The sequence below is a fragment of the Macaca nemestrina genome, chromosome 10, assembly GCF_043159975.1.
Source record: "Macaca nemestrina isolate mMacNem1 chromosome 10, mMacNem.hap1, whole genome shotgun sequence".
Lineage (NCBI taxonomy): Eukaryota > Metazoa > Chordata > Mammalia > Primates > Cercopithecidae > Macaca > Macaca nemestrina.
In genome coordinates this window covers 51,779,116-51,804,214 of record NC_092134.1, presented here as the reverse complement: position 1 = coordinate 51,804,214, position 25,099 = coordinate 51,779,116, and the positions used below count along the sequence as shown (strand labels likewise).

The 25,099-nt window shown below is 34.9% G+C and overlaps 1 protein-coding gene across 24 annotated transcripts in view; it reads right to left on the bottom strand.

Annotated features, from left to right (window-relative positions):
* LOC105473289 (PTPRF interacting protein alpha 2) overlaps window positions 1-25,099 on the bottom strand; it is a 510,238-nt gene that overhangs the window by 338,332 nt on the left and 146,807 nt on the right. For 2 of the 24 annotated variants that reach the window (XM_071071376.1, XM_071071377.1), the window contains exon 1: window positions 4,105-4,526. The exons of 19 other annotated variants lie outside the window; for them this stretch is intronic. In XM_071071376.1, the coding sequence (XP_070927477.1) occupies window positions 4,105-4,185 (81 nt within the window). In that variant the 5' untranslated portion in view covers window positions 4,186-4,526. Of the gene's footprint in view, window positions 1-4,104; window positions 4,527-25,099 lie in introns of those variants that run through there. 3 more of the 24 variants (XM_071071373.1, XM_071071374.1, XM_071071375.1) reach the window with 3 other exon arrangements.

The window sequence follows — 25,099 nt, the reverse complement described above, 5'->3', positions numbered from 1 at the left end:
ATATCAGGAAGGTCTTTTTTATGTCAAGCTGGGAAGATAATTTCTATATTTTAAGGCAGGGATTCCAACTGCTGGTACTGGTCTGCGGCCTGTTAGAAACCAGGCTGCAGAGCAGGAGGTGAGCAGTGGGCAAGTGAGCAAAGCTTCATCTGTATTTATAGCTGCTCCCCGTTACTCACATTACCGCCTGAGCTCTGCCTCCTGCCAGATCAGCAGTGGCATTAGATTCTCATAGGAGTGTGAACCCTATCGTGAACTGTGCATGTAAGGGATCTGTGTTGCACCTGCCTTACAGAAATCTCATGCCTGATGATCTAAGTTGGAACAGTTTCATCCTGAAACTGTCCCTTCCCCTCCCCCTCCCAGGTTCATGGAAAAATTGTCTTCCACAAATCCAGTGCCTGGTGCCAAAATGGTTGGAGAAGAGAAGTATTTTAAGCACAGAAGCAGCAGGTTACTGTTTCCACACTTATAGTAAAGCTTCTTTCTCTTGTTTTCAGTAGGTATGAAGAGTTAGCCACTTTTATACATAGTTCTGACAGATAATGTTATTAATGCTAGGATTCAATGGCTAAACAAACAAATAAATATATCCTAAACAGAAATAACTATTCTATGGGCCCAGGAGATAAAATTCCTTCTATCAGAAATTAATCCTTTGGTTTGAAGAAATGGGTTGCAAACTTCACTTTGTTTTATATGTGATAGTAACACACTGTTTGTTGTTACGTATGAAAGTTTTCACAGACCATCCATGAATAAAAAATATAAATCCAGAATTTACCACCAAAATGTAGAGAAACTTTGTGAGCCTCAAAAGAATGTTTCTTGGCTTGGTGAGGTGGCTCACTCTTGTAATTCCAGCACTTTGGGAGGCCAATGTTGGAGGATTGCTTGAGCCCAGGAGTTCAAGACTCTGGAAAATATAGTGATACTTCCATCTCTACAGAACATTAGAAAAGTAACTGAGTGTGATGGTGTGTGCCTATAGTCCCAGCTACTTGTGGGGCTAAGGTGGGAGGATCGCTTAAGCCTGGGAGGCTGAGGTTGCAGTAAGCCTTTATTGGGCCATGGCACTCCAGCCTGGGCAACAGAGCAAGATGCTGTCTAAAAATAAAAAAAAATAATAAGAAAAAAAATATTTTCCCTACTGTTGCTAGCAACTACTGACAAACTCCCATGAAAGTTTAGGACTGCACAGATATGGTTTGAAAACAGGTGGGTGAAGGTATTTAATTTCTAGGAAATGAGGGGAGCCATGGTGGTGGCCAGGACCTCTGGGAGGAGGAACACATTAAGTCATGATTAACCACTCAGTAGGGTTAGTAGAGCAAATAGATGGTGTTATTTACAAAGATAAAGCTATGAAAGAACAAATGTAAAATCATGTTGAGACATCATTTATATGGACCCAAAAGTAACAAAATTCACCATATGTATATATATGTTTATTTTAAAGTAGGTTTTTCACTTGTATATATTTGAGTCCCACAAATTGACACTTCTAATGCATAAAAATACTGCAAATATTATTTTCCTCTAGTAGCTTTTAATTTTAACTTTTGTCAATTAAAGGGCATTTTAGAAACTACACTGTAGAACTTGACTTTTGATGAGAAGTCATTCATTAGACATACAGTGCAAATTGGGTGCTGGCATCATCCAGGGTCCAGGCACCTCTGAGTAGAAAACTGCAGGCACAAGTATATTCACAGTAATATAAAAGTAATGATTCACACTTAAGGTAATTAGTTTAAATTAAGTGTTACATATTATATTTAAAAAGGCATATGTGCATGCTTAGAAGTATGAATGTGTTTGCCTAAATTAAAGATGCAATGAAAAGCAAAGTCTTGTACTAAGAATATCCTTCAACTTCTTATTTGTTGCCTTTTCTCCTTTGAACTACTTAGGTCAAATGCATTCTAAATCTTACTCTTAAAATGTGATAGCATACCATGTCAGAAAAAAATGACAGGATAGTTTGGATGTTTAATGAAGATGGAACCAAAACGCAGTATTATTCATGCTAAGCTCTCTTAAATATATTTGCATATGTTAACTCCTGTGCTAGAATTATTTTAAGGAAGTAAGCATTAAAATCCCAACTCCTTGATGCAGAATCATTTTAGAAGTACATTTACGCCATTTCATAATGACAACCATTTTTGAAAATTTAATCATTTTCTCAAGATACAGTTTTTGACAAATGGTCTGTTACTTTACAGCATCTCATTTGTTTTTAACAGCATTTCATCCAAAGAAAATATGCTGCCTCAATATGGGTTAATGTATATAGGTAAGAAAATCATTTAATTCTTTATAATCAATATATAATTCTAATAATCATTCAGTATAATTGTAATAATCATGTAATTCTTTCTTTTGGAAAAGAAAAGCCAAGAGTTGACTATTATATACCTTAATCTTTGTGCTTTAAAAGCCATCTTTGTCTCTTTCTTCCACCAAAGGCAAAAACAAACAACAATAGCAACAAAAAGACAAACATCAAAACTTAAACACATATTGTGTTATAGACCTCAGGATCAAATATTTTAGGAAATTTAAAATGTAGGAGAACAGAGTTTATGTTTGGCAAAATTTATATCTTATCTGAATTCCTATGGTTTTTACATGAATATGTTATTATCAATAAAAAGGGGGTAATTAAAAATTGTACCAGTGTGTTTTCAAAGAACGTCACCTGCCAAGAAAGGTGTCAGTAAGATCTTTACTGAAAGAATTGTAAAAAGCCTCTGTCATGACCGAGCATATGGAATGAACTGACCCTTAAACTTTAAGAGACTGAAGTAGAATACCTAATGTCAAATGCTACCCAAAGAGTCAGCTGCAGGATATTGTAAGAGGTGTTCATATCTCAGTGTACAGAGGAGAAAAAAAAAAGTAATAATTCTGTACAACAGCCCCAGGGCACTTGCATTTTGAATCACTGCCACAATAAGCAGATCACCACTAGGAAGAGAATATATTTTGTAAAACCACAGACTTGCACTATCAGTAGACATCAGTGTAAAACAAGAGAGGCAACAGAATTAAAAATAGAAGTATAGAAAAGGGAGAGAGAAAGAGTAATTCTATCTACTGCCCACAGTTTGCAAAGGCAAGAGACTTATAATTCAGATGTGCATTTATTTAGAGACCCCTTTAAAAATTCTGATTACCTTTATTATATTAATTCTCTCGGTCTTTATACTTATTTTTTCCAAGTATGGTATAATTATACAGCCAAAATAATTCAGTGTCAGGCTGTTTATGTTTCCATAATGTAAAATATACAGGGAAAAGAATTTCATGTTCCCTTTTCATGTAACGATGATATGACTGAATTACAAAGTAAACCTTAGTAATGAAAGGCACAATTTGAAGATAAAAATAAGATAGAATCTGATCTAGTTTAGACCTAGGCATTTTGTAGACTGATGGTTGATTTAGTTACAGGCAATTGAAATACATTTAGTAGGTAACAGCTTTGTAACTCACATTTATATTATAAATCATTTTACTTTTCGATAACACAGAAAATCTTCCATTTTAATGAGTTTCTACTCTATTTCAAAAGCATGCTAAATGTGGTTCTTAAACCTCCTGTATTGTTTGTTGCCCTTATGTTATACACATAAGAAAATTAAATAATGGGAATTATGTTAAACTGTGTATATGAAATGCAAAATATTTTTCTAAGCCAAGAGGACTTAGTTTGCAAAGTTCATAAAATTTTTTAATTTTACTCTTTCTGTGATGCACAAGGAAAGTAACTCTACAATTTTTACCACATTATAACCATAAATAACAATATCAGGAGACACAACACATCTCATAAACCTTCAAGGATGACACTGTAGCAGATTTAGAAATTCCTGTGGAAAATTGTGTTCACGTTTTTTTTTAATTCACAGAGGCTCCTGATGCCATCCTATATCCACAGTTTAAAGTAGATTAAACTAACATGCACATTATTCATTCCATACATTCTCTTCAACACTTCCACCCTTTTTAAGTCTTTCTTCCTTTATACAGCCCTTTATTAAAAGTTTGACAATACATTAACTTCCTAAGTAGTGAAGCCATTTAAAGCACACTTACTTGAAAAGTGTAAAACCGGGTCCCATTAGGAGGATGCACTTTAGGGGAGCCAGAAACGGTGTTCATATCCGAGAAAATCATTTCTGATCACAGAGACAATATAATCCACAAGGAGCTACAGATGCAGAGCAGAGAGCTTAGCGTACAGATAAATCCGTGCATGCATTGAGGGAGACTAGAGGGTAAAATGAAATCTGCCCCATCCTTCTTAGATACACAGTGATAGCATTTTGAATCTTTCTTCTACATTTGAAATCTTAGCTGAAAGATCATCAGCCACCGACCTTTTGTGAAGCTAGTTCTTTAGAACATACAATGTTTTTTAAAAAAATTAAAAACACAGAAGGAAAAAAGCAAGAACCAACGATAAATGGAGCTTGTGCAGAATCTGGCAGTGCTGTGGACCTGCCCATCTGTTCTCAGTGATAATCACCTCCCTCCACCACAGTCTAGCAGAGTGATTATGCTAAATATCCTGGTTAACCAATAACATACAGTTTCATTTCAGGGAAGCATGCACAGTGTATTCAGAGGACCTCTTCTGACTAACCTGAAGTATGTTTCATATACTGTTTAAAGCTCTATTTAGTAACAAATTGCCATTTTATCACTCTTATTTCTGTATCTTTCTCAATCTTTTAGTCACTCCCAGACTTTTCAACAAGATGTGATTTTTTTTTTTTTTTTTTTTTTACAAAGAGTTCTTTTATAATTTATAGATCAAAGTATATTACAGCTGTTACAGCTGGCTGGGACATTGAGAGGCAATAGCATACAATTTGGTAAGACTCTATATACTAGGAGTACTATCAAATAAAATGTACCAAATATTTTCCACTTTTCTGAACTGCTATAGAACATCATGAATATGAATGTAATTATTATTATCTCATTTCCCCCATCTTAGCTAAAAAAATCATTATGTTTGACAATCAGTGCTTCAAAAAGTACCACACATTTGTTTTAAATAGTCATAACCTTATTTCATGTACATATATACATACAAGAATTAATAAAAAATATTTTATACACATGAAGATATTCAACTCAAAAATCCAAAAATATTGAATGCAAACATGTTTTGTTGCAAACTATGTTCTTTTTGTATATCTTTAACGAATTCTTCAATTTGTATAAAAGATTATATTCAGATGACTTGACAACTTTTAGAGGTAAAAATAAATGTTCCATTTACACATGGTTCAAATGTGGAGACTTCAGTAGGATAGGAAACAGAATAAGCCAAAAGTGATGTCTTTGTGAATGTATCTAAGATGACACAGTCATACATAATAAAAACCACCTACTTTAAACCTGAAGGCTGTAAAGGATGATGATTTACACTTAAAACCTAAATTATTATTCATTAGTATTTCTGATTCTCCAATTACACATGAAATTTATAACATCAATGGAAAGGATGCAGAAAGGTGATCCTCAGTTCCTTAGATGGAACTCCTACAACCTGATAAATTATGTGTATAGGTTATTTAACTAGCAAACTGCTAAATAAACCAGAAAATTATTTTAATAAATTCCAATTTGGGAATAATTTCAGGTTTATAGAAAATCTGCAAAGAAAGTACAGAGAATTCCTATATATCCTTCATTCGGTTTTTCTAACTGTTATCTTGCATTACTATGGGACAATTGTGAAAACTAAGAAACTGATCTTAGTGTATTATTATTAACTAAACTCATACACTTTACTTGGATTTTACTAGTATTGCCATTAATGTGCTGTTTGTATTTTAGGTTCATTTTCAGGATACCATATTTACTTAGTTGTCATGTCTCTCCAGTTTCTTTTGGTGTGTGACAGCGTTTCTGTTTCTCATGATCTTGATGGTCTTGAGAAGAATTGGCCAAGGGTTCTGTAGAATATCTCCCAATCCCATGAAATCATACATGCTTGCCTGTTTTCATCCTGATTACACTGGGCTATGAATGGATAAGCACACCACAGAGGTGAAGTGTCCTCAATCACATCATATTAGTGGTACACGACATCCACATAACATTATTAATGACGTCAACCTTTGTCATTTGACTAACAAAGTTTTTGCCTGGTTTCTCTACTGTAAAGTTACTATTTCCCCCTTTCCATACTCTATTCTTCGGCAAGTAGTACACCCTCAACAGAGGTGGTAATAATAGGTGAAATTAAGCTTGGCCCCCTGGAAGAGAGAGTACCAAAATATATTTCTCCTGTAATGGCTGGCCTCTTTTCCTTTAATTATTTACTTTTTCAGTTATTTACTTATAACAGTAGAGAACCATGTATATTTACTTTATACTCTTGTTTGTAATTTAATATTACATAATTTAGATTGTTTTTCATATTGTCCCAGCTTTAATCATTGTTAGCTCCTTTATTTCAGGTTGTCTCCTGTGTCCCTTGACATGCCCCCATCCATTTGTTTTTAGAGCACTCAATGATTATTTTTAAAAAATGGTTTTCTCTTACATAAATCACTTATGATTTGCTGAAGCTATTGATTTCCTTAACTATAACTCTATTATTGTGAGTAAACTTGAAAAATTATGTTTTGTTTTCCAGTATTTTAAAATAGCTATATTATTCATTTTTTTCAAATTAATATTTTTCCTTCTGATATCTTAGTCCACATGGGATTCATTCGAATGATCATCAAATTTTTAAAATGACTTTATAGATTTACTAGCTGTGGAAATCAGTTATATATGTGAAATATTCAAGATACATGTTAGGATCTAACTTCCTCTTGTGGTTAGTGGGGCCATGTAACTCATGTTCCCCAGAGAGCTATGAGTAGAAATAATCTCTCAAACAGAAACCTCAAGGTTCCTGAGAGCCAAGTTTTAAGAAAAAAAGTTTGTCAAATAGATTTTTACCATGCAAGTATAAACTCCATGTACTTTAATGTTTACCTGTCAACTGGGTCTAACACAACTGAGATCAGAAAATTCACCAGATTGCTTATTATTGTAGAGGAACTCATAAATCAAACGTTTTTGGTAAAATATCACATATTCTTAATACAGTCCCATGTATTTGCTGCATTTGCCTCAGCCAGCAAACTATTTTATTTTAACTGGGAATTATGAAGCTTTCCAGCCAATAAGAATACACTTTATTTTTCATATTTCTTTGGTGGGGGAGGAGAGGAAAGTAGTATGGGTTAATGTTAAAAGAGGCAGGAGGGAGAAATAGTACTACTAATATATAATTATTTTAAGTATAATGCTTTATTCTAAAAATTACTGAAATTGCCGAAGTATACAATTTTTCCAGAATATTTTCTTCCTATGACTATTTTTGAAAATGTTATCTCATAATTCTAAATGGCTATTTGGAAACATCTCAACTTTCCCTTCTGCCTGGTAGCAATAGGGAAGGTGTTACCAGGTCTAAAAATTGCCAAGATGTAGAATTCTTCCACGTCCATTGTGGCTGAGGCCAAAGCCTATATATCAAGGTATGATCCTATCATTCTCATTCTGAAAGCCATGAATGTTGGAGTTGCTGGAGGATGGAGAAATGTCTGTCTCATTAAAAAACACATCTCTTTAACTCATATCAATTGCCTAAAGGAAATAATAAGTATTCAGTCAGGGACATTTGACATATTTTTTTTTTTTTCTGTAGGAAAGCCCCATTCAGTCAGGCACAAGAAGTCCTGATGGACAGGAACTGAACAGTCTTGGAGCAGGCTCAGAGCTGTGCTAAGTTCCATGCCTAACATTTCATCTAGTACCGTACTTTCCAAACCTGGTTGGTTCGTAAGCTTAGGTGCATACAGTTTGAAAAACTATGAAGCCTCTCTTTGTCAAAATTTAAATACTTTAAAAGACTTAAATTACAGTACATCATAGGTATTGACAGATGATACTCATTTAAATGCATCAAATGGAATAGCAATTTAATGCCCATCTTCTATTAAAAAACTAAAGAGCTCTTAGAAATGGAAATTTTATAACATCCCTTTTATTCTTTCAACTTTTTTTCCTTTCCTCCTGCACACAATTTTATTTTACTATATTGTAGTATCTTTCCATATTGTGTGCCTTATTTTATCAGTAATATTATAATTTGTTACTGCAAAAATATATAATATACACTTAAAATATTTTTCTTTTTAAATTTGAAAAGACAATATGCTTATAAGTGTTAAAACTTATCTCTTGAAATGAGTAGCATTCACAAATATTATTACCATACAATGTGCCAGAACAGAATAAACATATTAAAATGCTGATAAATATAGAAAATAAAATATTATGCCTGGATAATACAAAAATGTATGTTTTTATGATATAACTGGAGTTTTATCTTTTTAAAACTAGCTTGTTTCAATTCAAACATACTATTAGAATTAGACAGTCCTAATTTTCAGTTTTGTAGATTTATTGTTGAGAAACCCTTTCCCCAGAAGTAACTAGATAGAAAATAAAAAAGGTTGTGTTGTTGTTAGGGTTTTTATCAGCACTATACTCAAATTTTCTAATTTCTTCTGCATATATACTAGAATCCAAAATATATTTTATAATAATCATTAAATACCTTGATTAAGTCATCTTCCAATTTTGTTGAAAGCTAACAACCAGAAAACATCTGGCTTTCAAAAAGATTTGTTATGTAGCTATTAAAGTCATTCACTTTCCTAACACCTAAATCTATAATTTGAGTGGTTTCTTATTTTGGTCCTTGAAGTTTTGAGACCCTGGGGTAATGCGACACAGTTAAGATTCATGAGAAATATACACTCTGAAAAAGAAGATTGATTTAAATGCAGACAGAACTCCTTAATTGCGGCACTGTTCTCAGAATAATAAATTTTAGAAAAGGGTACATATAGAAGAAGAAAATGAATCCCTTGCAAATATCCATGTCCGTATTTCTTGGACAGTCTTCATACCTTAATTTTAAATAATTATCAAACATCTATCCCTGTAATCAAACACATTTCAGGTGGTTGATAAATGTTGACTCAGTGAATGTGCTGCTTACACAATATGGCTAAGTAATTGCTTTAAACATCATTTCTAATCAATATGACCAAAAATTAAAAATCAGCTTGGCCACAGTCTTATTAGAAATTCAAAACTTCAGCATATGCTCAGAAAGTAAAGGAAAAAATTCAGTGACCACACTGAGTTCATTGTTCCTTAATAAGCCTCCATCTCCTCATTTATGAAATGGGGATAAGTATGCCTCACTCAAAGTCTTCTGTAACATTTAAATAAAATTAAGGTAGTAACACCCAAATTTGTCTCCATTCTGTTTCACCTTTTTTTTTTTTTTTTTTTTTTTTTTTTGAGAGAGAGAGAGAGGGAGAGAGAGACTTGCTCTTGTCGCCCAGGCTGGAGTACAGTGATGTGAGCACATCTCATTGCAGCATTGAACTCCTGGGCTCAAGTGATCCACAGTGTCCCTAGGAGCTAGGACTACAAGAGTGTGCCACCACACCTGGCTATTTATTTTATTTTATTTTTTATAGAGACAGGGTCTTGCTATGTTGCCTAGGCTGGTCTCAAACTCCTGGCCTCAAGAGATGCTATTGAGTCAGCCTCCCAAATTGTTGGTCATGAGCCTCCCAAATTGTTGGTCATGAGCCACCACACCCAGCCTCTTCTTCACCTTTATTTACATGAAAAATACAAAGAATACATTCTCAAAAGCAATCATATTCTCCAAATTGCTAGTGCTATTTGATATAATAGTTTTCAGGAAGTTCCACATTTCCCAAGAATAAAATAATAAGGAAATACAGAATTTATAAACTATGTTCAGTTACTCAATTAAAAAACTAATTATTTCCTAAGAAGTTTACATTTAGGATTTTATTAAATTTTTTAAATGAATTGGTAATTAAAGAGAAAGGTATCACCATAAAAGTTCTGGAAATGGGGACTTGCTCAAACCATTCACTGGAACAGTTACTTAGAAAAATGAAAATATGCCAATTCAAATATGTAATTTATATATATGTAGTTTTATTCATTCATTTAAAAATTATTGTTTTTGATATTAACATTTAGCAAAATTGATTTAAAATTTTTTTTTAAGTGATACATATTTTTAAATAAAACAGAACACTTAGCCCTAGAGAGCTATGGTTATTAATCACATATAGTGGATAATTTATAGTATAAGTGGCACATATTTGAGGGGAAAAGAAGAACGATCAACCATTATTCCAGACAATAGACACAAAGACTGTCCTTGGTAAACCAGAACTTGGTCTTGTGTTTACCATGGTCTTCCTACCCATGGTAAACACAAAAGTATGTTTACCTTTGAGGAACTTTTATTATATTAGAGGAACAAAACAGATACACCTTTTGAAAAATTACTTTAAGAGCGTTATACATATCAAATCCATTCTAAAGAATATAAACAAATGTGGACATTAATTTAGGCTTATTAATTAGGGTGACTTCATGAGCTACATTACCTGAAAATCTAGAAAGGTAAAAAGAACTAACATTCAGTACTTAAGTGTCAGACATGGACACATGGCATTTAATTTGAGCCATACACTGTCATTTGACCTGGGTAATATATTGATTTTATATATGAGAACATTGGTATTCAAGAAAGTAGAATACCTTTCTCAATGACAGAATCACTATTCTGATTAAAAATAAAAACCCCTTTACATTACACCTGCCCCTTACAATTTTCCTTTCTCTTCCACATTTATTCATTTATTTATCCATTCAACTATGCATTAATCAAAGACTAATCATCAAATGCCTTACACTTTACTGATATTGTTTCCAGGCTTTGGGGAAAGGATTATCAGATACAATGTCAGTGCTTCATAAACTTTAAATTTTGTGGGAGAGATACCAGCTAAGTAGAGGTAGTTAAGTAGCAAAACAACTGCAATGCAGTTTGACAAATGCTAACAATTGACTTGATATAATGTATACTGAGTTCATCTGGAAACCACTGAACTCCAGGCATATGTCAGGGTGGCCCTGGCCAAAGCATGACGTTAAAGGCTTTCCAAAGAAAAGAATCAATGTTTGAAAAAAATGAAATGGTATGGAATATGGCTGAAAGCATTTCAGGACATGAGGCAACTGTGCTAGGTATGTGTTAGTATTTACAAACTTTTTTTTCAAGTAAAATTAGTAAAGACACTTAATCTGGTCATCATCCTTTTCCTATAAAATCAAATAAAATTAGAACATTCCTGTTTAAAAAAAAGATATGAAATGTTGAGTCACATTTTCACACTTTTGGTTAGTATATTTTAATGTCTTTCTTTAGTTTGCCAAATAGCTTTCCAAGATTATTTTGGGTTGTGAAGAAACTTCATTCTTAGTTTGATTGCTTTCAATTTATCATAAAACCATTTCAACTGAAAATTATACATATATATACCATATATATATATATATATGGTACAATATCACAGCTCAAATAAAATTTAATGTGCTTATGTTATCAATCATTGGTTTTCAGGCAATGGCTACCACCGTACATGAAGGGTAAATAACATACTCATTTTAATCACTACAGACAGACCACTACCAAAAATTTCTTAAGATGTGTCTTTTCCAAGACATAAATTATGAAGTTGAGCTTCAGGAAGTTTAACATTAGGTATCCCAACCACCTGAATTTTTACAGAAAGGAGTTGAAAATGAAACAGTAAAAATATGATTAAATTATACTTAACTTAAAATGCAGTAAAATAAAAATCCTGAAGCCAGACATTTGCTCTTAATAGAATTAAGAGAAGACCCCAAGAAATTGTCTAATACACCCTTGTGCCCTTAGGAACAATTACTCCTATTCCACCTGAAATGTATGTTATCACCTTGGTGTTATAAAATGTTCAAAAAATAATTTAGAGTCTATGCTTTTATATCAGGAAATTCAACTCACATATTTTTGTAACCCTTGAAAATAAGTTAGTTTTAAGAAACAGTTGTGAGATATATTCTGTTTTAAGACAAGCAATTTGGTACAGCCTTTCTTTCATTCATTTGTGGGTACTGGATACAAAGCTCAAAATTTTGCTAAAATGATAAGAGTTTGGGGAGTTAAATAAATACACTGAAAAGGCTGCCTATTTTCTGTTAATTTCTGATAAATGGTCAGGGGAAAATGGTCATACTGAAAGAACAATGGGGGAGAGAAGGAAGAGAAGAACATAGTGGTGAGAGAGAGAAAGAGAGAGAAAGATGAAAGGAGGTAAAGGGAAAAGATAAAGATTAGAGAAGAGGGAGAGGAGAGAGGAGGCGAGGGTAGGAGATAGATATTATTACACTTTGCATGGTAGCACTATAGGATAACAAAGCATTTTCCAGGCAAACACTCAGTTATAATTCACGCCATATGGAATGAAATTTGCAGCCCAGATGGACAATATATCCTAGTAAATTTACATGGATAACATATGAATGTTAGTTAAGTATGTAATGTCACTAGCCTGTCTGTCCGTCTGTCTATCATCTATCAATCATCTATAATCTATCTATCTCTATTTAATCTATCGATCTTCATATTTATCCACTTCTAACAGTATCTGCACCCTTAGCTTTATATCTTGAGTTCTACAATATGTAGCACAAATAACCCTTTGCAGATAGCCAAAACCCTGAGTTTACTGTATGATTTGTTTTCTCAATTTTTATTCAGGGGTTACATGTGCAGATTTGTTACATGAGTGTATTGCATCCAGGTAGTGAGCATAATAGCCAATAAGTAGTTTTTCAACCCATGCTACACTCTCTTCCCACTATAGTAGTCTACAGAGTCAATTGCTCCTATGTTGTTATCCCTGTGTGCTCAATGCTTAGCTCCCACTTATAAGTGAGAAAATGCAGTATTTGGTTTTCTGTTTGTGTGATAATTCACTTAAGATTATGGCCTCCAGCTCCATCTATGTTTCTGCAAAGGACAAGATTAATTATTTTTATATGGCTGCATAGTATTCCATGGTGTATATGGAGCACATTTTCACTATCCAGTCCACCATTGATGGGCATCTATGTTGACTCCATGTCTTTGCCATTGTGAATAGAATGACACTGAACATATGAGTCCATGTAACTTTTTGGTATAATGATTGATTTTCCTTTGAGTAATGGGATTGCTGGGTTGAATTGCAGCTCTAAGTTCTTTGAAAAATCTCCAAACTGCTTTCCACAGTGGCCGAACTCATTTACATTCCCACCAATAGTGCATAAGCGTTCTCTTTCTCTACAGCATCACCAGCATCTATTGTTTCCTGACTTTGTAAAAATACCCACTTTGCCTGGTGTGAGACAGTATCTCATTGTGGTTTTGATTTGCAATTCTCTGATTAGTGATGTTGAGTATTTATTTATTTATTTATTTATTTATTTATTTATTTTTTATTTTTTTTTTTTGAGACGGAGTCTCCCTCTGCCGCCCAGGCTGGAGTGCAGTGGCCGGATCTCAGCTCACTGCAAGCTCCGCCTCCCGGGTTCACGCCATTCTCCTGCCTCAGCCTCCCGAGTAGCTGGGACTACAGGCGCCCGCCACCTCGCCCGGCTAGTTTTTTGTATTTTTTAGTAGAGATGGGGCTTCACCGTGTCAGCCAGGATGGTCTCGATCTCCTGACCTCGTGATCCGCCCGTCTCGGCCTCTCAAAGTGCTGGGATTACAGGCTTGAGCCACCGCTTATGTTTGTTGGCCACTGGTATGTCTTCTTTTGAAAAGTATCTGTTCATTTCCTTTGCCCATTTTTAATGAGGTTATTTGTTTTTTGCTTGTTGATTTAATTTCTTTAAAGATTCAGCCTATTAGACTTTTGTCAGACACATAGTTCACAAATATTTTCTCCCATTCTGTAGGTTGTCTGTTTACTCTGTTGATAGTTTATCTCACTGTACAGAAGCTTTTTAGTTTAACTGGGTACCACTTGTCCATTGTTGCTTTTGTTGTAATTGCTTTTGGGGACAGCAAAAAATTCTTTGCTAAGGTCGATGTTGAGAATGGTATTTCTTGGGGTTTCTTTTGGGATTTCTATAGTTTGAGGTCTTACATTTAAATCTTTAATCCATCTCTAGTTAATTTTTATATAAGGTGAAAGGTAGGGGCCCAGTTTCAATCTTCTGCATGTGGCTAGCCCATTATCCCAGCACCATTAATCGACTAGGGAGTCACCTCCTCGTGACTTGCTATTGTCAGCCTCATCGAAGATCTGAGGGTTGTAGGTGGCAGCTTTATTTCTGAGTTATGTGTTATTGGTTTATGTGTCTCTTTGTACCAATACCATGCTCTTTTGGTTCCTGGAGCCTTATAGTTTGAAGTTGAGCAGTGTGATGTCTCCAACTTTGTTCTTTTTGCTTAGGATTGCTTTGGCTATTTGGGCTCCTTTTTGGTTCCATATGAATTTTAGAATAGTTTTCTCTAATTCTGTGAAGAATGACATTGGTAGTTTGATAGGAGTAGTTGAATCTGCAAATTGCTTCAGGCATATGGCCATTTTAATGATGTTGGTTCTTACAATCCATGAGCATGGAATGTTTTTTCCATTCATTTGTGTCATCTCTGATTTATTTCAGCAATGTTTTGCACTTCCTCCTGTACAGACCTTTCAACTCTGTGGTTAGCTGAATTCCTACGTATTTCATTTTCTTTGTGGCTACTGTAAATGGAATTGTGTTCTGAATTGAATTTTAGCCTAAACATTATTGATGTATGGAATTGCTACTGATTTTTTAACATTGATTTTGTATCCTGAAACTGTGTTAAAGTCATGTATCATATCTAGTAGCCTTTTCGCAGAGTCTTTAGAGTTTTCTAAGTATAGAACCATATCATCATTGAAGAGAGATATTTTGACTTCTTTTTATACTTGGATGCCTTTTATTTCTTTCTCTTATTTGAATACTCTGGCTAGGATTTCTCATATTATGTCAAACAGGACTGGTGAAAATGGACATCTTTGCCTTGTTCCATTTCTCAAGGGGAATGGTTCTAGTTTCTGCTCGTTCAGTATGATATTGGTTGCATGTTTGTTATAGATGGCTCTTCTTATTTTGAGGTATATTCTTTTGATGCCTAGTCTGTTGGGGGTTTTTATCATGAAGAGATGTTGAATTTTATCAAAAGTTTTTTCTGTGTCTATTGAGATGATCACATGGTTTTTGCTTTTAATTCTGCTATGTAATGAATCACGTTTATTGATTTACATATTTTGAACCAACCTTGCATCCCTGGAATCAAGCCCACTTGATTGTGGTGAATTAGCTTTTTGATGTGCTGTTGAATTCGGTTTTATAGTATTTTGTTGAGGATTTTTGCATCTATGATCAAAAGCGATACTGGACTATAGATTTATTTCTTTGTTGTGCCTCTGCCAGATTTTGGTATTAGGCTGATTCTGGCTTCATGGAATGAGTTAGGGAGGAGTCCCTCCACCTCAATTTTTTGGAATAGTTTCAATAGGATTGGGACGAGTTCTTCTTTATAGATCTGGTAAAATTCAGCTGTGAATTCATCTGGTCTAGGGCTTTTTTGGTTGGTAGGTTTCTTATTACTGATTGAACTTCAGAATTTGGTATTGGTCTTTTGGTATTGGTCTTTTCAGGGTTTCAATCTCTGCCTGATTCAATCTTGAGATATTGTGTGTTTCCAGGTATTTAACTATTTCTTCTAGATTTAAAAATTTGTGTGCATATAGTTTCTCATAATACTCTCCGAGAATCTTTTGTGTTTCTGTGGGATCAGCTGTAATGTCATCTTTGTCATTTCTGACTGTACTGATCTGAATCTTCTATTTTTTTCTTTGCTAATATAGGTAGTGATATGCCAATCTTGTTTATTTTTTCAAAAACCAAGTCTTGGTTTCATCAATTTTTAAAATATATTTTTGCATCCCAATTTTAATGTTCTGTAATTTTAGTTATTTCTTTACTTCTGCTGGTTTTGGGGTTGGTTTCTTCTTTTTATTTTTCCTAGGTCCTTTCGGTGCAAAGTGAGAGTGTTAATTTGAACTCTTTCTAACTTCTTAATGAAGGTATTTAGGGCTATAAACTTTCCTCTTAACATTGCTTTAGCTGTATCCTAGACATTTGGATAAGTTTTATACCTATTTTCATTAATTTCAAAGAATTTTTTATTTTAATGTTCACCCAGGGATTATTCAGGAGCAAATTGTTTAATTTTCATGCATTTGTGTACTTCTTAGATTTTTTTGCTATCAATTTATATTTTTATTGCACTGTGATCCAAGAATGTACTTGGTATGGTTTTTTTTTAATTTATTGAGATTTCCATTATGAGTAAGCATGTCATCAATCTTAAAATATGTTCTCTGTGCAGATGAGAATAGTATATATTCTATAGTTGTTGGGTGGAGTGTTCTGTAGATGTCCATTAGGTCCAAGTGGTCAAGTGTTGACTTTAAGTCCACAGTTTCTTTGTTGGTTTTCTGCTTTGACAATCTAAGGCTGTCAGTGGGGTGTTGAAGTCTCTCATCATTACTGTGTGATTGTCTAAGTCTTTTTGTAGACCAGGAAGAACTTGTTTTATTAATCTGGGTGCTCCAATGTTGGGTGTGTATATATTTAGAATGGTTAAGTCTCCTTTGTTGAATTGTACTCATTATCATTATGTAATGCCCTTCATTGTCCTTCTTAATTTTTATTGGTGAAAAGTCTGTTTCATCTGATATAGAAATAGGGACCCGTTCTCTTTTTTGTTTTCCATTTGCATGGTAGATCTTTCCTTATTCTTTTACTTTGAACCTGTGGGTGTTGTTATATGTGAAATGGGTCCCTGGAAGAAAGCAGAAGGTTGAATCTTGTCTTTTACCCAGTTTGCCACTCTGTGTCTTTTAAGTGGAACATTTACCTCATTTACATTCAAGGTCAATATTGATATGTGTGATTTTTGATCCTGTTATTATGTTGTTAGCTAGTTGCTATGTAGACTTGATTTCACAGTTGCTTTATAGTACCTGAGGGCTACGTACTTAAATGTGCTTTTGTGGTAGCAGGTTTTGTTCTTTTGATTCTAAGTTTAGCACTCCTTTAGGGATCCCTTGTAAAACTGGTCTAGTTGCAAAAAAATCCCTCAATATTTGCTTGTCTGAGAAGGATTTTATTTCTCCTTCACTTATGAAGATTAGTTTAGTGGGATTTAAAATTCTTGATTGATTTTTTTTAAGGACACTGACAACAATATCCCTATGTCTTCTGGCAAGTAAGGTTTCTGCTAAGAGGTCTTTTGCTAGTCTGATAAAGTTCCTTTTGCACGTGACTTGACCTTTGTCTCTAGCTGTCTTTAAGATTTTTTTTTGTTAAAAAAATCTACAGGACTTGGGGACGATCAGCTTATCTAGCTAGGGTTCTCCGTATCTTTTAGATTTTCATGTCTACCTCTCTAGTGAGATTAGGAGAATTTCCGTGGACTACATTTGCAAATATATTTTCCAAATTGTTTATTTTCTTTCTTTCTCTGTCAGGAGTGCCAATGAATCATAGATTTATTGTCTTTACATAATCCCATATTTCTTAGAGGTTTTGTTCATTTTTTTCAATTCCTTTTTGTCTTAGTTGCTTCAAAAACTGGTCTTTAAGCTCTGGGATTCTTTTCTCAGCTTGGTCTATTCTGCTGTTAACACTTCAAATTATATTATGAATTTCTTGTAGTGAGTTTTCCAGCTTTAGAAGTTCAGTTTGGTTCTTTCTTAAAATGGCTATTTCATCTTTCAAATCTTGGATCATTTTACTAGATTCCCTGGATTTCTTGGATGCGTTTACTTTCTCCTGAATCTTGATGAGCTTCTTGCCATCCAGATTCTGAATTCTATGTTTGTCATTTCAGCCATTTCAGACTGGCTAAGAACCATTGCTGAGGAGCTAGTGGACTTGTTAGAAGGGGATATTGTCTTTTTGAATTGTCAGAGTTCTTGAACTGATTCTTTCTCATCAGGGAGTTTTGATGTCCTTTAACCGTAGAGTTAGCTGAGTATAGTCAGTTGGCTTTGTTTCTGGGTACTTTCAGAGCACCAGGGCTCTGTACAGGATTTTTACGTGTAGGTGAATGTTTGGGCTTGTTTTCACAGGTGTATATATTAACAGGATAATTTTTGATGCTGTAGTTTGGGCTGTGATCCAGTAGATGGCACTTAAGAGTAATCCTGGTAGCTAGGCTGATACCTAGCCCCATGACTCTTCTACTTCCTAGCATTCGCGGGTGTGCTATGCAATGGTTGAGGAAGACAGATGGCTTGCTCACCATGTCTGCTCTCAGGACTTGTGGGGAGCCCTCTGCAATCACCAGCGCTGTGCCTCAGTTTCTTTTGGTAGGTGTTCCAGGCCACGAGGTTCTTTTTGGACAAAAGTTATGACAGGGAGATATGCCACACTGTTTATGAACCAGCTCTTCAGAGGGAGGCATGCCCCACTCCTACCTGGGCCCCGGGACCCAGCATCTTGCCCCTTTCAGTGTTCTGAGGTGGGGTTCCCCCTCCTGCAAGGGGGGTTCCTCCCCTGCCTGAGTGCTGGCCACAGCACTGAGCTGTTCACTGCAGCCCTGGGGAACCGGGACATCCGTGGTTCAGGGTTGGCTTCTAGCTGTGCCAGGGTATCTGTTGTGTTCCTGGGCTGTCTGGAAAGTACTCATATACCGCAACACATTCAGCAGGGCTGTGGAGGCTGGGGGGTGTACCCAGTCCTGCAGGGCAGCTGGGCACAGGCTCTGTGGGGGTCAGGGGACAGCATGTGGAAGGGCTTGCAGAACAGATGTGCCCCAGTCACATCTGTAGGGAAGAAAGTTCAGCTGTCTTCTGCCTCAGAAGTCAGCTGGGGCCAATGCCTCTGGGGGAGCCGGGAGGGGGGCCCGAGTGATGGGCGTTTATGGCTGCTTTTCACTAGAGCTGCCAGTACACAAAAACTCCTGGGCTCCATGCCGTCTGAAGGCCTGTCTCTGCCTATTCCCTGGAGAGATCTCCTGACAGCTCACATGTCCATAAGGGATGCACGGTCCCCTGTCATTAGGTTCCCAGAGGTCCGTGGGGAGACCGAATCAAATCTCATTTCCCTCACTCACCCCTTTCCCACGAGCCATTAGTGGCTGGGAACTGGCCCTAGTGATCAGGTACCTTAAGTAGGGCTTCCAGCTTCCTTTCTATTCAGTCTCAGTTTCAGAGTCACATCTCCATCCACTATCAGCTGTTTCTCTCCAAATACCTGCTCAAATTATGGTGGCTGACTTAATAATTTGGTCTCTGTTAGTGGGAGCAGCGCTTTCTGGCTGCATCTAGTCAGCCATCTTGTCCCCCTGAGTTTACTCACGCATCCTACTTCCGGGCCTTCAACTTCCCGGTCTTTTACTTCCAGACAATCTACAGCTGAGTATGCACAGTATCATAGAACTCATTCACTCACTCACTTGTGCAACAAATCATTATTGAGAAGCTATGATGTGCCAGATAACAGCTATAGTTAGAACGGAAATGATTCTGCAGGTGAGCTGGGAGACAAACTGCATTTTGTGGCACCCAAATGAGAAACTCCATTCAGTAAGTGTTGTCAAATTTCGCAGTTAGATATCGGATTAGAGGATCCCAAGAAAAAGAAAAAGAAAAAAAAAACTTCGAATACCCCAAAATCTTTCTTCCAATATCAAGAAATGTTGTTGCTAATTCACCATTCACTGAGTATGTCACATACAAATGAAGACATATTTTAGACTCCATTGGGATAACAAGATATACAGGCAAGTGAACAAAAAAGGCATGTCAAAATTGAAATTTAAAACTTCTGTTTATAATAAGGCAAAATTAGTAAATCTGGTTTAATTCACATTTTGAAGATGTTTTATTTTTTTACGTAATTTCATAAAGTATATAATGAATGTACATAGATGTGTCATATATGTGTGTATGTATATGTGTGAACATTATCTACATATATACACATGCACAATCATACACACACACAAATTTAAAATGGTGTTTACTTTCCATATTTTATTTCTTCTTCTTTGTTTTTCTCTGTGCTTAAACCAAATTTTTCACAAAGTTTTACGTGTGTTATCTTGGTGATAGCCCATAATGACCTTTATGCTTAAATTATAATGTTAAATCATATAAAATTCAGGATTAAGAGTTTTGTTTTTGTTGGTCCTTTAACAGACATATGTTAGTTGATTAGAAGAACACTAATTTTACAACATAGTCATTTCATTATATGCTGTTAAGTTTATTTCATGTTTTGAAATATATGTCATCAACTAGTTTTACAGAAATTACATTAAAGCTCCAGAGTGGGATGTTATTTCTTCGCCTCTCACTCTGGATACCAGATGTCTACATAGTTCCAGATTTTAAAATAATACCTGGAGGAGTTTTAAAACCATGACTTTTACAAACACAAAAAGAGTTACCTGAGCAATTTGGGGCCCACTCTATGACATGAGAACCACATACAGATTATTAGATGTTGAACTTAAACTTGCACATGCCCTCCATGCTCATCTATCTATTATGTAGTGCACCTTTGATGTTAAATTTCAACCACTTTTTGTTAGCAACTGTTAAAATTCTTAAGCATTTCTGACTCAACAAAGTATTTCTTCTCTAGATAAATTTAAATTATCCACTTTATTTACTGTTCTGCACCAATATAAGTTCTATGATACACTGTGCAGTAATCATTAAATCAAGATACAAAGACTTCTCAGTCTCTCATACATAATTTGGGTTTTTTAAATCTACAAGCATAATTCCTAGCCACAGTTTGAGAGGTAATAAGTTCCCTTATTGTGCAAAAGTTATGCAATCTATGGAACTTCTAGTGTATCACTGCTAAGGACTAGAACAATGCATAGCATAGAGTTGGTATTCAGTAACTATTTAGGAAATGTTAAAGACATCTTCCCCTACCTGTTTTGCTTCTCTGTGAGTGTGAGTTGCATTTTAACATTAATTATCTCATTTGACTTGCTGAATAGTCTTCAGAATTAGAAAATACTTATTCTCAGATTATTACAGTTAGTATGTGGTGCATCTAACACTTAAACTTTGGGCTGAATGCACTACTTGGTACTTAATAGTAGGCTAGATTTTGGTGACTGAATGAACAAGCAAAATAATGACCAAATCAGGATATTCTAACTACCAAACCATATTATTTCTATTAATTCATACTGTCTAGTAGGTTAGATTGTTTTAAAAAATATTTTTATGGATTGTTTTTAAATATAGGGACATGCCCCTTTGCATACCTACATGCATCCAGCTAGCCAGATGCACACACAGTATGCTAATCTCCCTGCACGTATTCACAGAGTATTGGGAAATATGACATTAATGAAAATAAATATATGTTATAAAAAACAGAAAGCAGATGTTTTAGTGCTTTTCAATGTATGCTTTAGCATAGATTTTATTTATACAATCGCAGAAGAAACAGATGTAAATGATAAGATGAGAAGAAATGAAAAATCGGGATAATAACCAATTATATGCAAGGACTTTAGGATAACATTTACATGGGTAGCATAGTATAACAGAACAAAATTTTAAAACCCAGTAATTTTGATGAATGGACATTACGTTCAAAATCTTATGTTTAAGATGCGAAAGGTTAATGCTTTACAGGAACAAGACAATATTAGGCAAAACTCTGGAGTAGACTAACGCAATCTTTAGGCAACCTTATTTCTTACTTATCAAGATCTCTACTGCCACTCTTACCTTGGTAGCAAATACATTATTTTCTCCTTAATTTTACTTTTTCCAAGAATTTTGTTTAAAAGACAAAGCCAATCACTCTCTTGTTTTATTTCTACTAAGAACAATAACAATGGCCCCATAGTTATCATTTATTGAATATTGTATGCAAAACATGATGTTGCCCTTTATAAAATCTTCTAGTAAATCTTCTAGAATAGTAATAATAATAATAATGATAAACTTTCTATTTATTCCTCAATTACGCATAAGGAGTCTTAGATAAATTATGCAAATTGTCTAATATCACATAATTAATAAGTTGGAAAGTCACATTCTTTGAAATTAGATCTACCTTATTACAAAGCCACAGTGTAAATTAACATTACATCTTGGTACTGCTTTATGTGACATGGATTTTAAATCTGTGCAGAATATGAAAAAATAATTTATTTCATACATAAAATAATTTTTAGGTGACTGGCTATCTGATTAAGTCTTTAATTTTATGTAATTGTTCAGATGTTCCTGATGGAGCAGATGGGTTGGGAAAGAGAAAGGTATCAAAGACAGCTGCAAGGCCTTTGGTCTGAGCAGTTGCTAACGTTTTTCACCTATGCAATAGAAGATTAAAATAACTGAGATGGGGAAGGCTGCAGGAGCAGTAGGTTTAGGAAAAATTCAAGTGCTCACTCTTGCACATGTTGAGTTTAAGGTTTCTATTAGTCACCTACAGATGTCACATAGCCAGGTGGATATACAAATCTGGACACCACATTAGCATATACACTGAAATTTAAAAGACTGAAATGAGGTCATCAAGAAAGTGAATGCAAATAGAGAAATGGTCCAAGCTGGAGGCCCTACTGGGTTCGAACAATTAGAGTCCCGGGAGACCAGCAAATAAAAATCTGTAGGAGCAATTGCTACTATTGGAGGAAGACCAAAAGAGCAGTGTGAACTAAATTGCTCACGTTAATCCAGTAATTAACCTGAATGTTTCTCAGAGGTCAGCTAAGATGAGGACTGAGAACTGACTATCCGATTCAACAATGTAATCTGGCTTTATTGGAAGGTTAAGAAAAAAACCCAGATTGAACTACATTTAAAAAGAAATGGGAGGAGAGAAATTGGAAACCATATTTTTGTGCATATTTTTACTTTTTTATCCATATTTTTACTTTTTTTTAGCACATTGTCTCAAAGGGAAGCAAAGAAATGGGCAGCCCCTGGCAAAGAAAGGAGGAATAGGAATAAGAGCATGTTGTACTGAGGGAGAGGTTCCAGTAGAAGATGAAAAATTGATGATGTAGGATGAAAAGTGGATATTTACTAGAGCAATGTCCTTGAGTAGATGAGAAAATACAGAATCTACAAGAGAAGAGATTGGATTTGAGTGAAGAATGTACTATCTTTGATAACAGATGGAAAGGCAGAGCATGTGGGTTTACATGCTGGTAATTGTGATGATGGGAGTCTGTGCACACTTTCGGGAAATCGAGAAGCCAGGATATCAGCTGAGAGTGCTGTTGGGGGAGAGAATTTTGGATGTTTAAGGAGTGAAGGACTCAATTCAAGGCTTGAGCATCCTTCTCTGTCTATATCAGTATATTGTAGAAATAGCATGATTTTCTATCTGTATCATGATGTGAGCAAGATTGAGAAATTGATCTAGTAGAACCTTATCCACAAAATCTGCTGACTAAAATTTCTTTTTGAGAAGTCTTTTTACCTTTTTCTACATCAAATTCTATGTTTTTTATGCTGATGATCTCTTCTAATTCCAGGCCATGTGACCAGTTTTCTATTATTAGGAAAGTCTAACAAGTATATTATTAATTCAAATGACTAGGTAAGAAATAAAGGGGTTAAACACCACTTAGAGAGAGAATGACCCTAGCAAAACTTCATTTTTACATATTGACACTGAATTATTAAGAATGTCATGGATCACAAATACTTAACTGGAAATGTAAACACCTAAAATACTATGATCAAATCACAATTTTTCAGCTTGCTGATTAGGAGGTCATGTAGATACAGAATTAAATTTATTATGCCATGGCAAATTATGGACATACATTAATTTATTTAATTGTCTTTCTGTGCTTGACATTCACCACACATTTACTTAAATGAAAGAACCATAAATGTTAATATTTCATAATAAATGCAGAAATTCTTATTACAAATGCTTTCCTTTAATATCAAAAGGGCACACATTCAGTAACATAATTACAATGCTTTAAACAGCATTATACATACTGGCAGTCACAGTCATGCAAACTTAACATTAATTTGATTGAACTGATTAGGTGCAAGGAGTCAGATATTTCTCTGAATGCTGATTGCATTATTATTAACTCAACAACCCAGTATGTATAACAGTTAAAAGCATGGGCTCTAGTGTCAAAGAGATTCAAGTTCAAATTGTCACTCTTCTCCTTTCTAGATGAACAAAACTTTGAATTAGCTTCTCTGAGCCTCAGTTTTATTCTCTAAAAAGTGAGAATTAAAGTAGGTTTTTAACTTACTAGGGCATTGTAAAAATTAAAGGAAGTAATGTATGTAAAGGCCTCTTAGTCACTCAAAAGAAAAAAAAAATTCATCTTTCTAAATTTATTTTTGCCCAGTAGATTGTGTTGAATTTGTCCCTTTCTTATTTGTTTTTCTGTTGTCCAAAATTATCTTTTCACATTTATCCAAGATCCAACTCCAGCGTCACCTCTGTCATGTCATCTCTTCAATCAAGAGGAATGGTTCTTTTCATTTTCCCACCACTAGTCTGTAGATCTGTTGTGGCCCTTTTAAGGTCTGCAATAGGCAAGTTATTCACATGTTATTGTGCCTGCCCCTTCAACTTCGAGCTCCTAAAGAACTTGAATTGTGTTCCTCCTGTTTCCACTTGTTTTCCACACGGTAGCCTATGATATCTGTAAACATGTAGATCAGGCCACTCCATTTTCCTAATCCCAATCCTCCAATAGTTTCCTGTCACATTTCTGAGAAAATTCAAAGTCTTTTCCATAGCCTACAAGCCGTACAATATTTGACCCTGGTCCTCTCTCTGTCCTCACTTTATTTCACACTATCTCCTTACACACTATCCTCAGGCAACACGAGTGTCCTTGCAGTTCACAAAGCATAATGTCAATTGATACATAAAAGACCTATTAAGGACCAGCAATAAGTTGCACACTATTCTAGGTTTTAGGATACATTAGTGAACAAAATAGACAAATACTCTTCCATGTAGAGTTTTCACTGTAGTGGGGAGAAGTGCAGAGAAACATGTAAAAAGTAAATGAAACTGTATGTGACAGGGGGAAAAGGAAAATGAA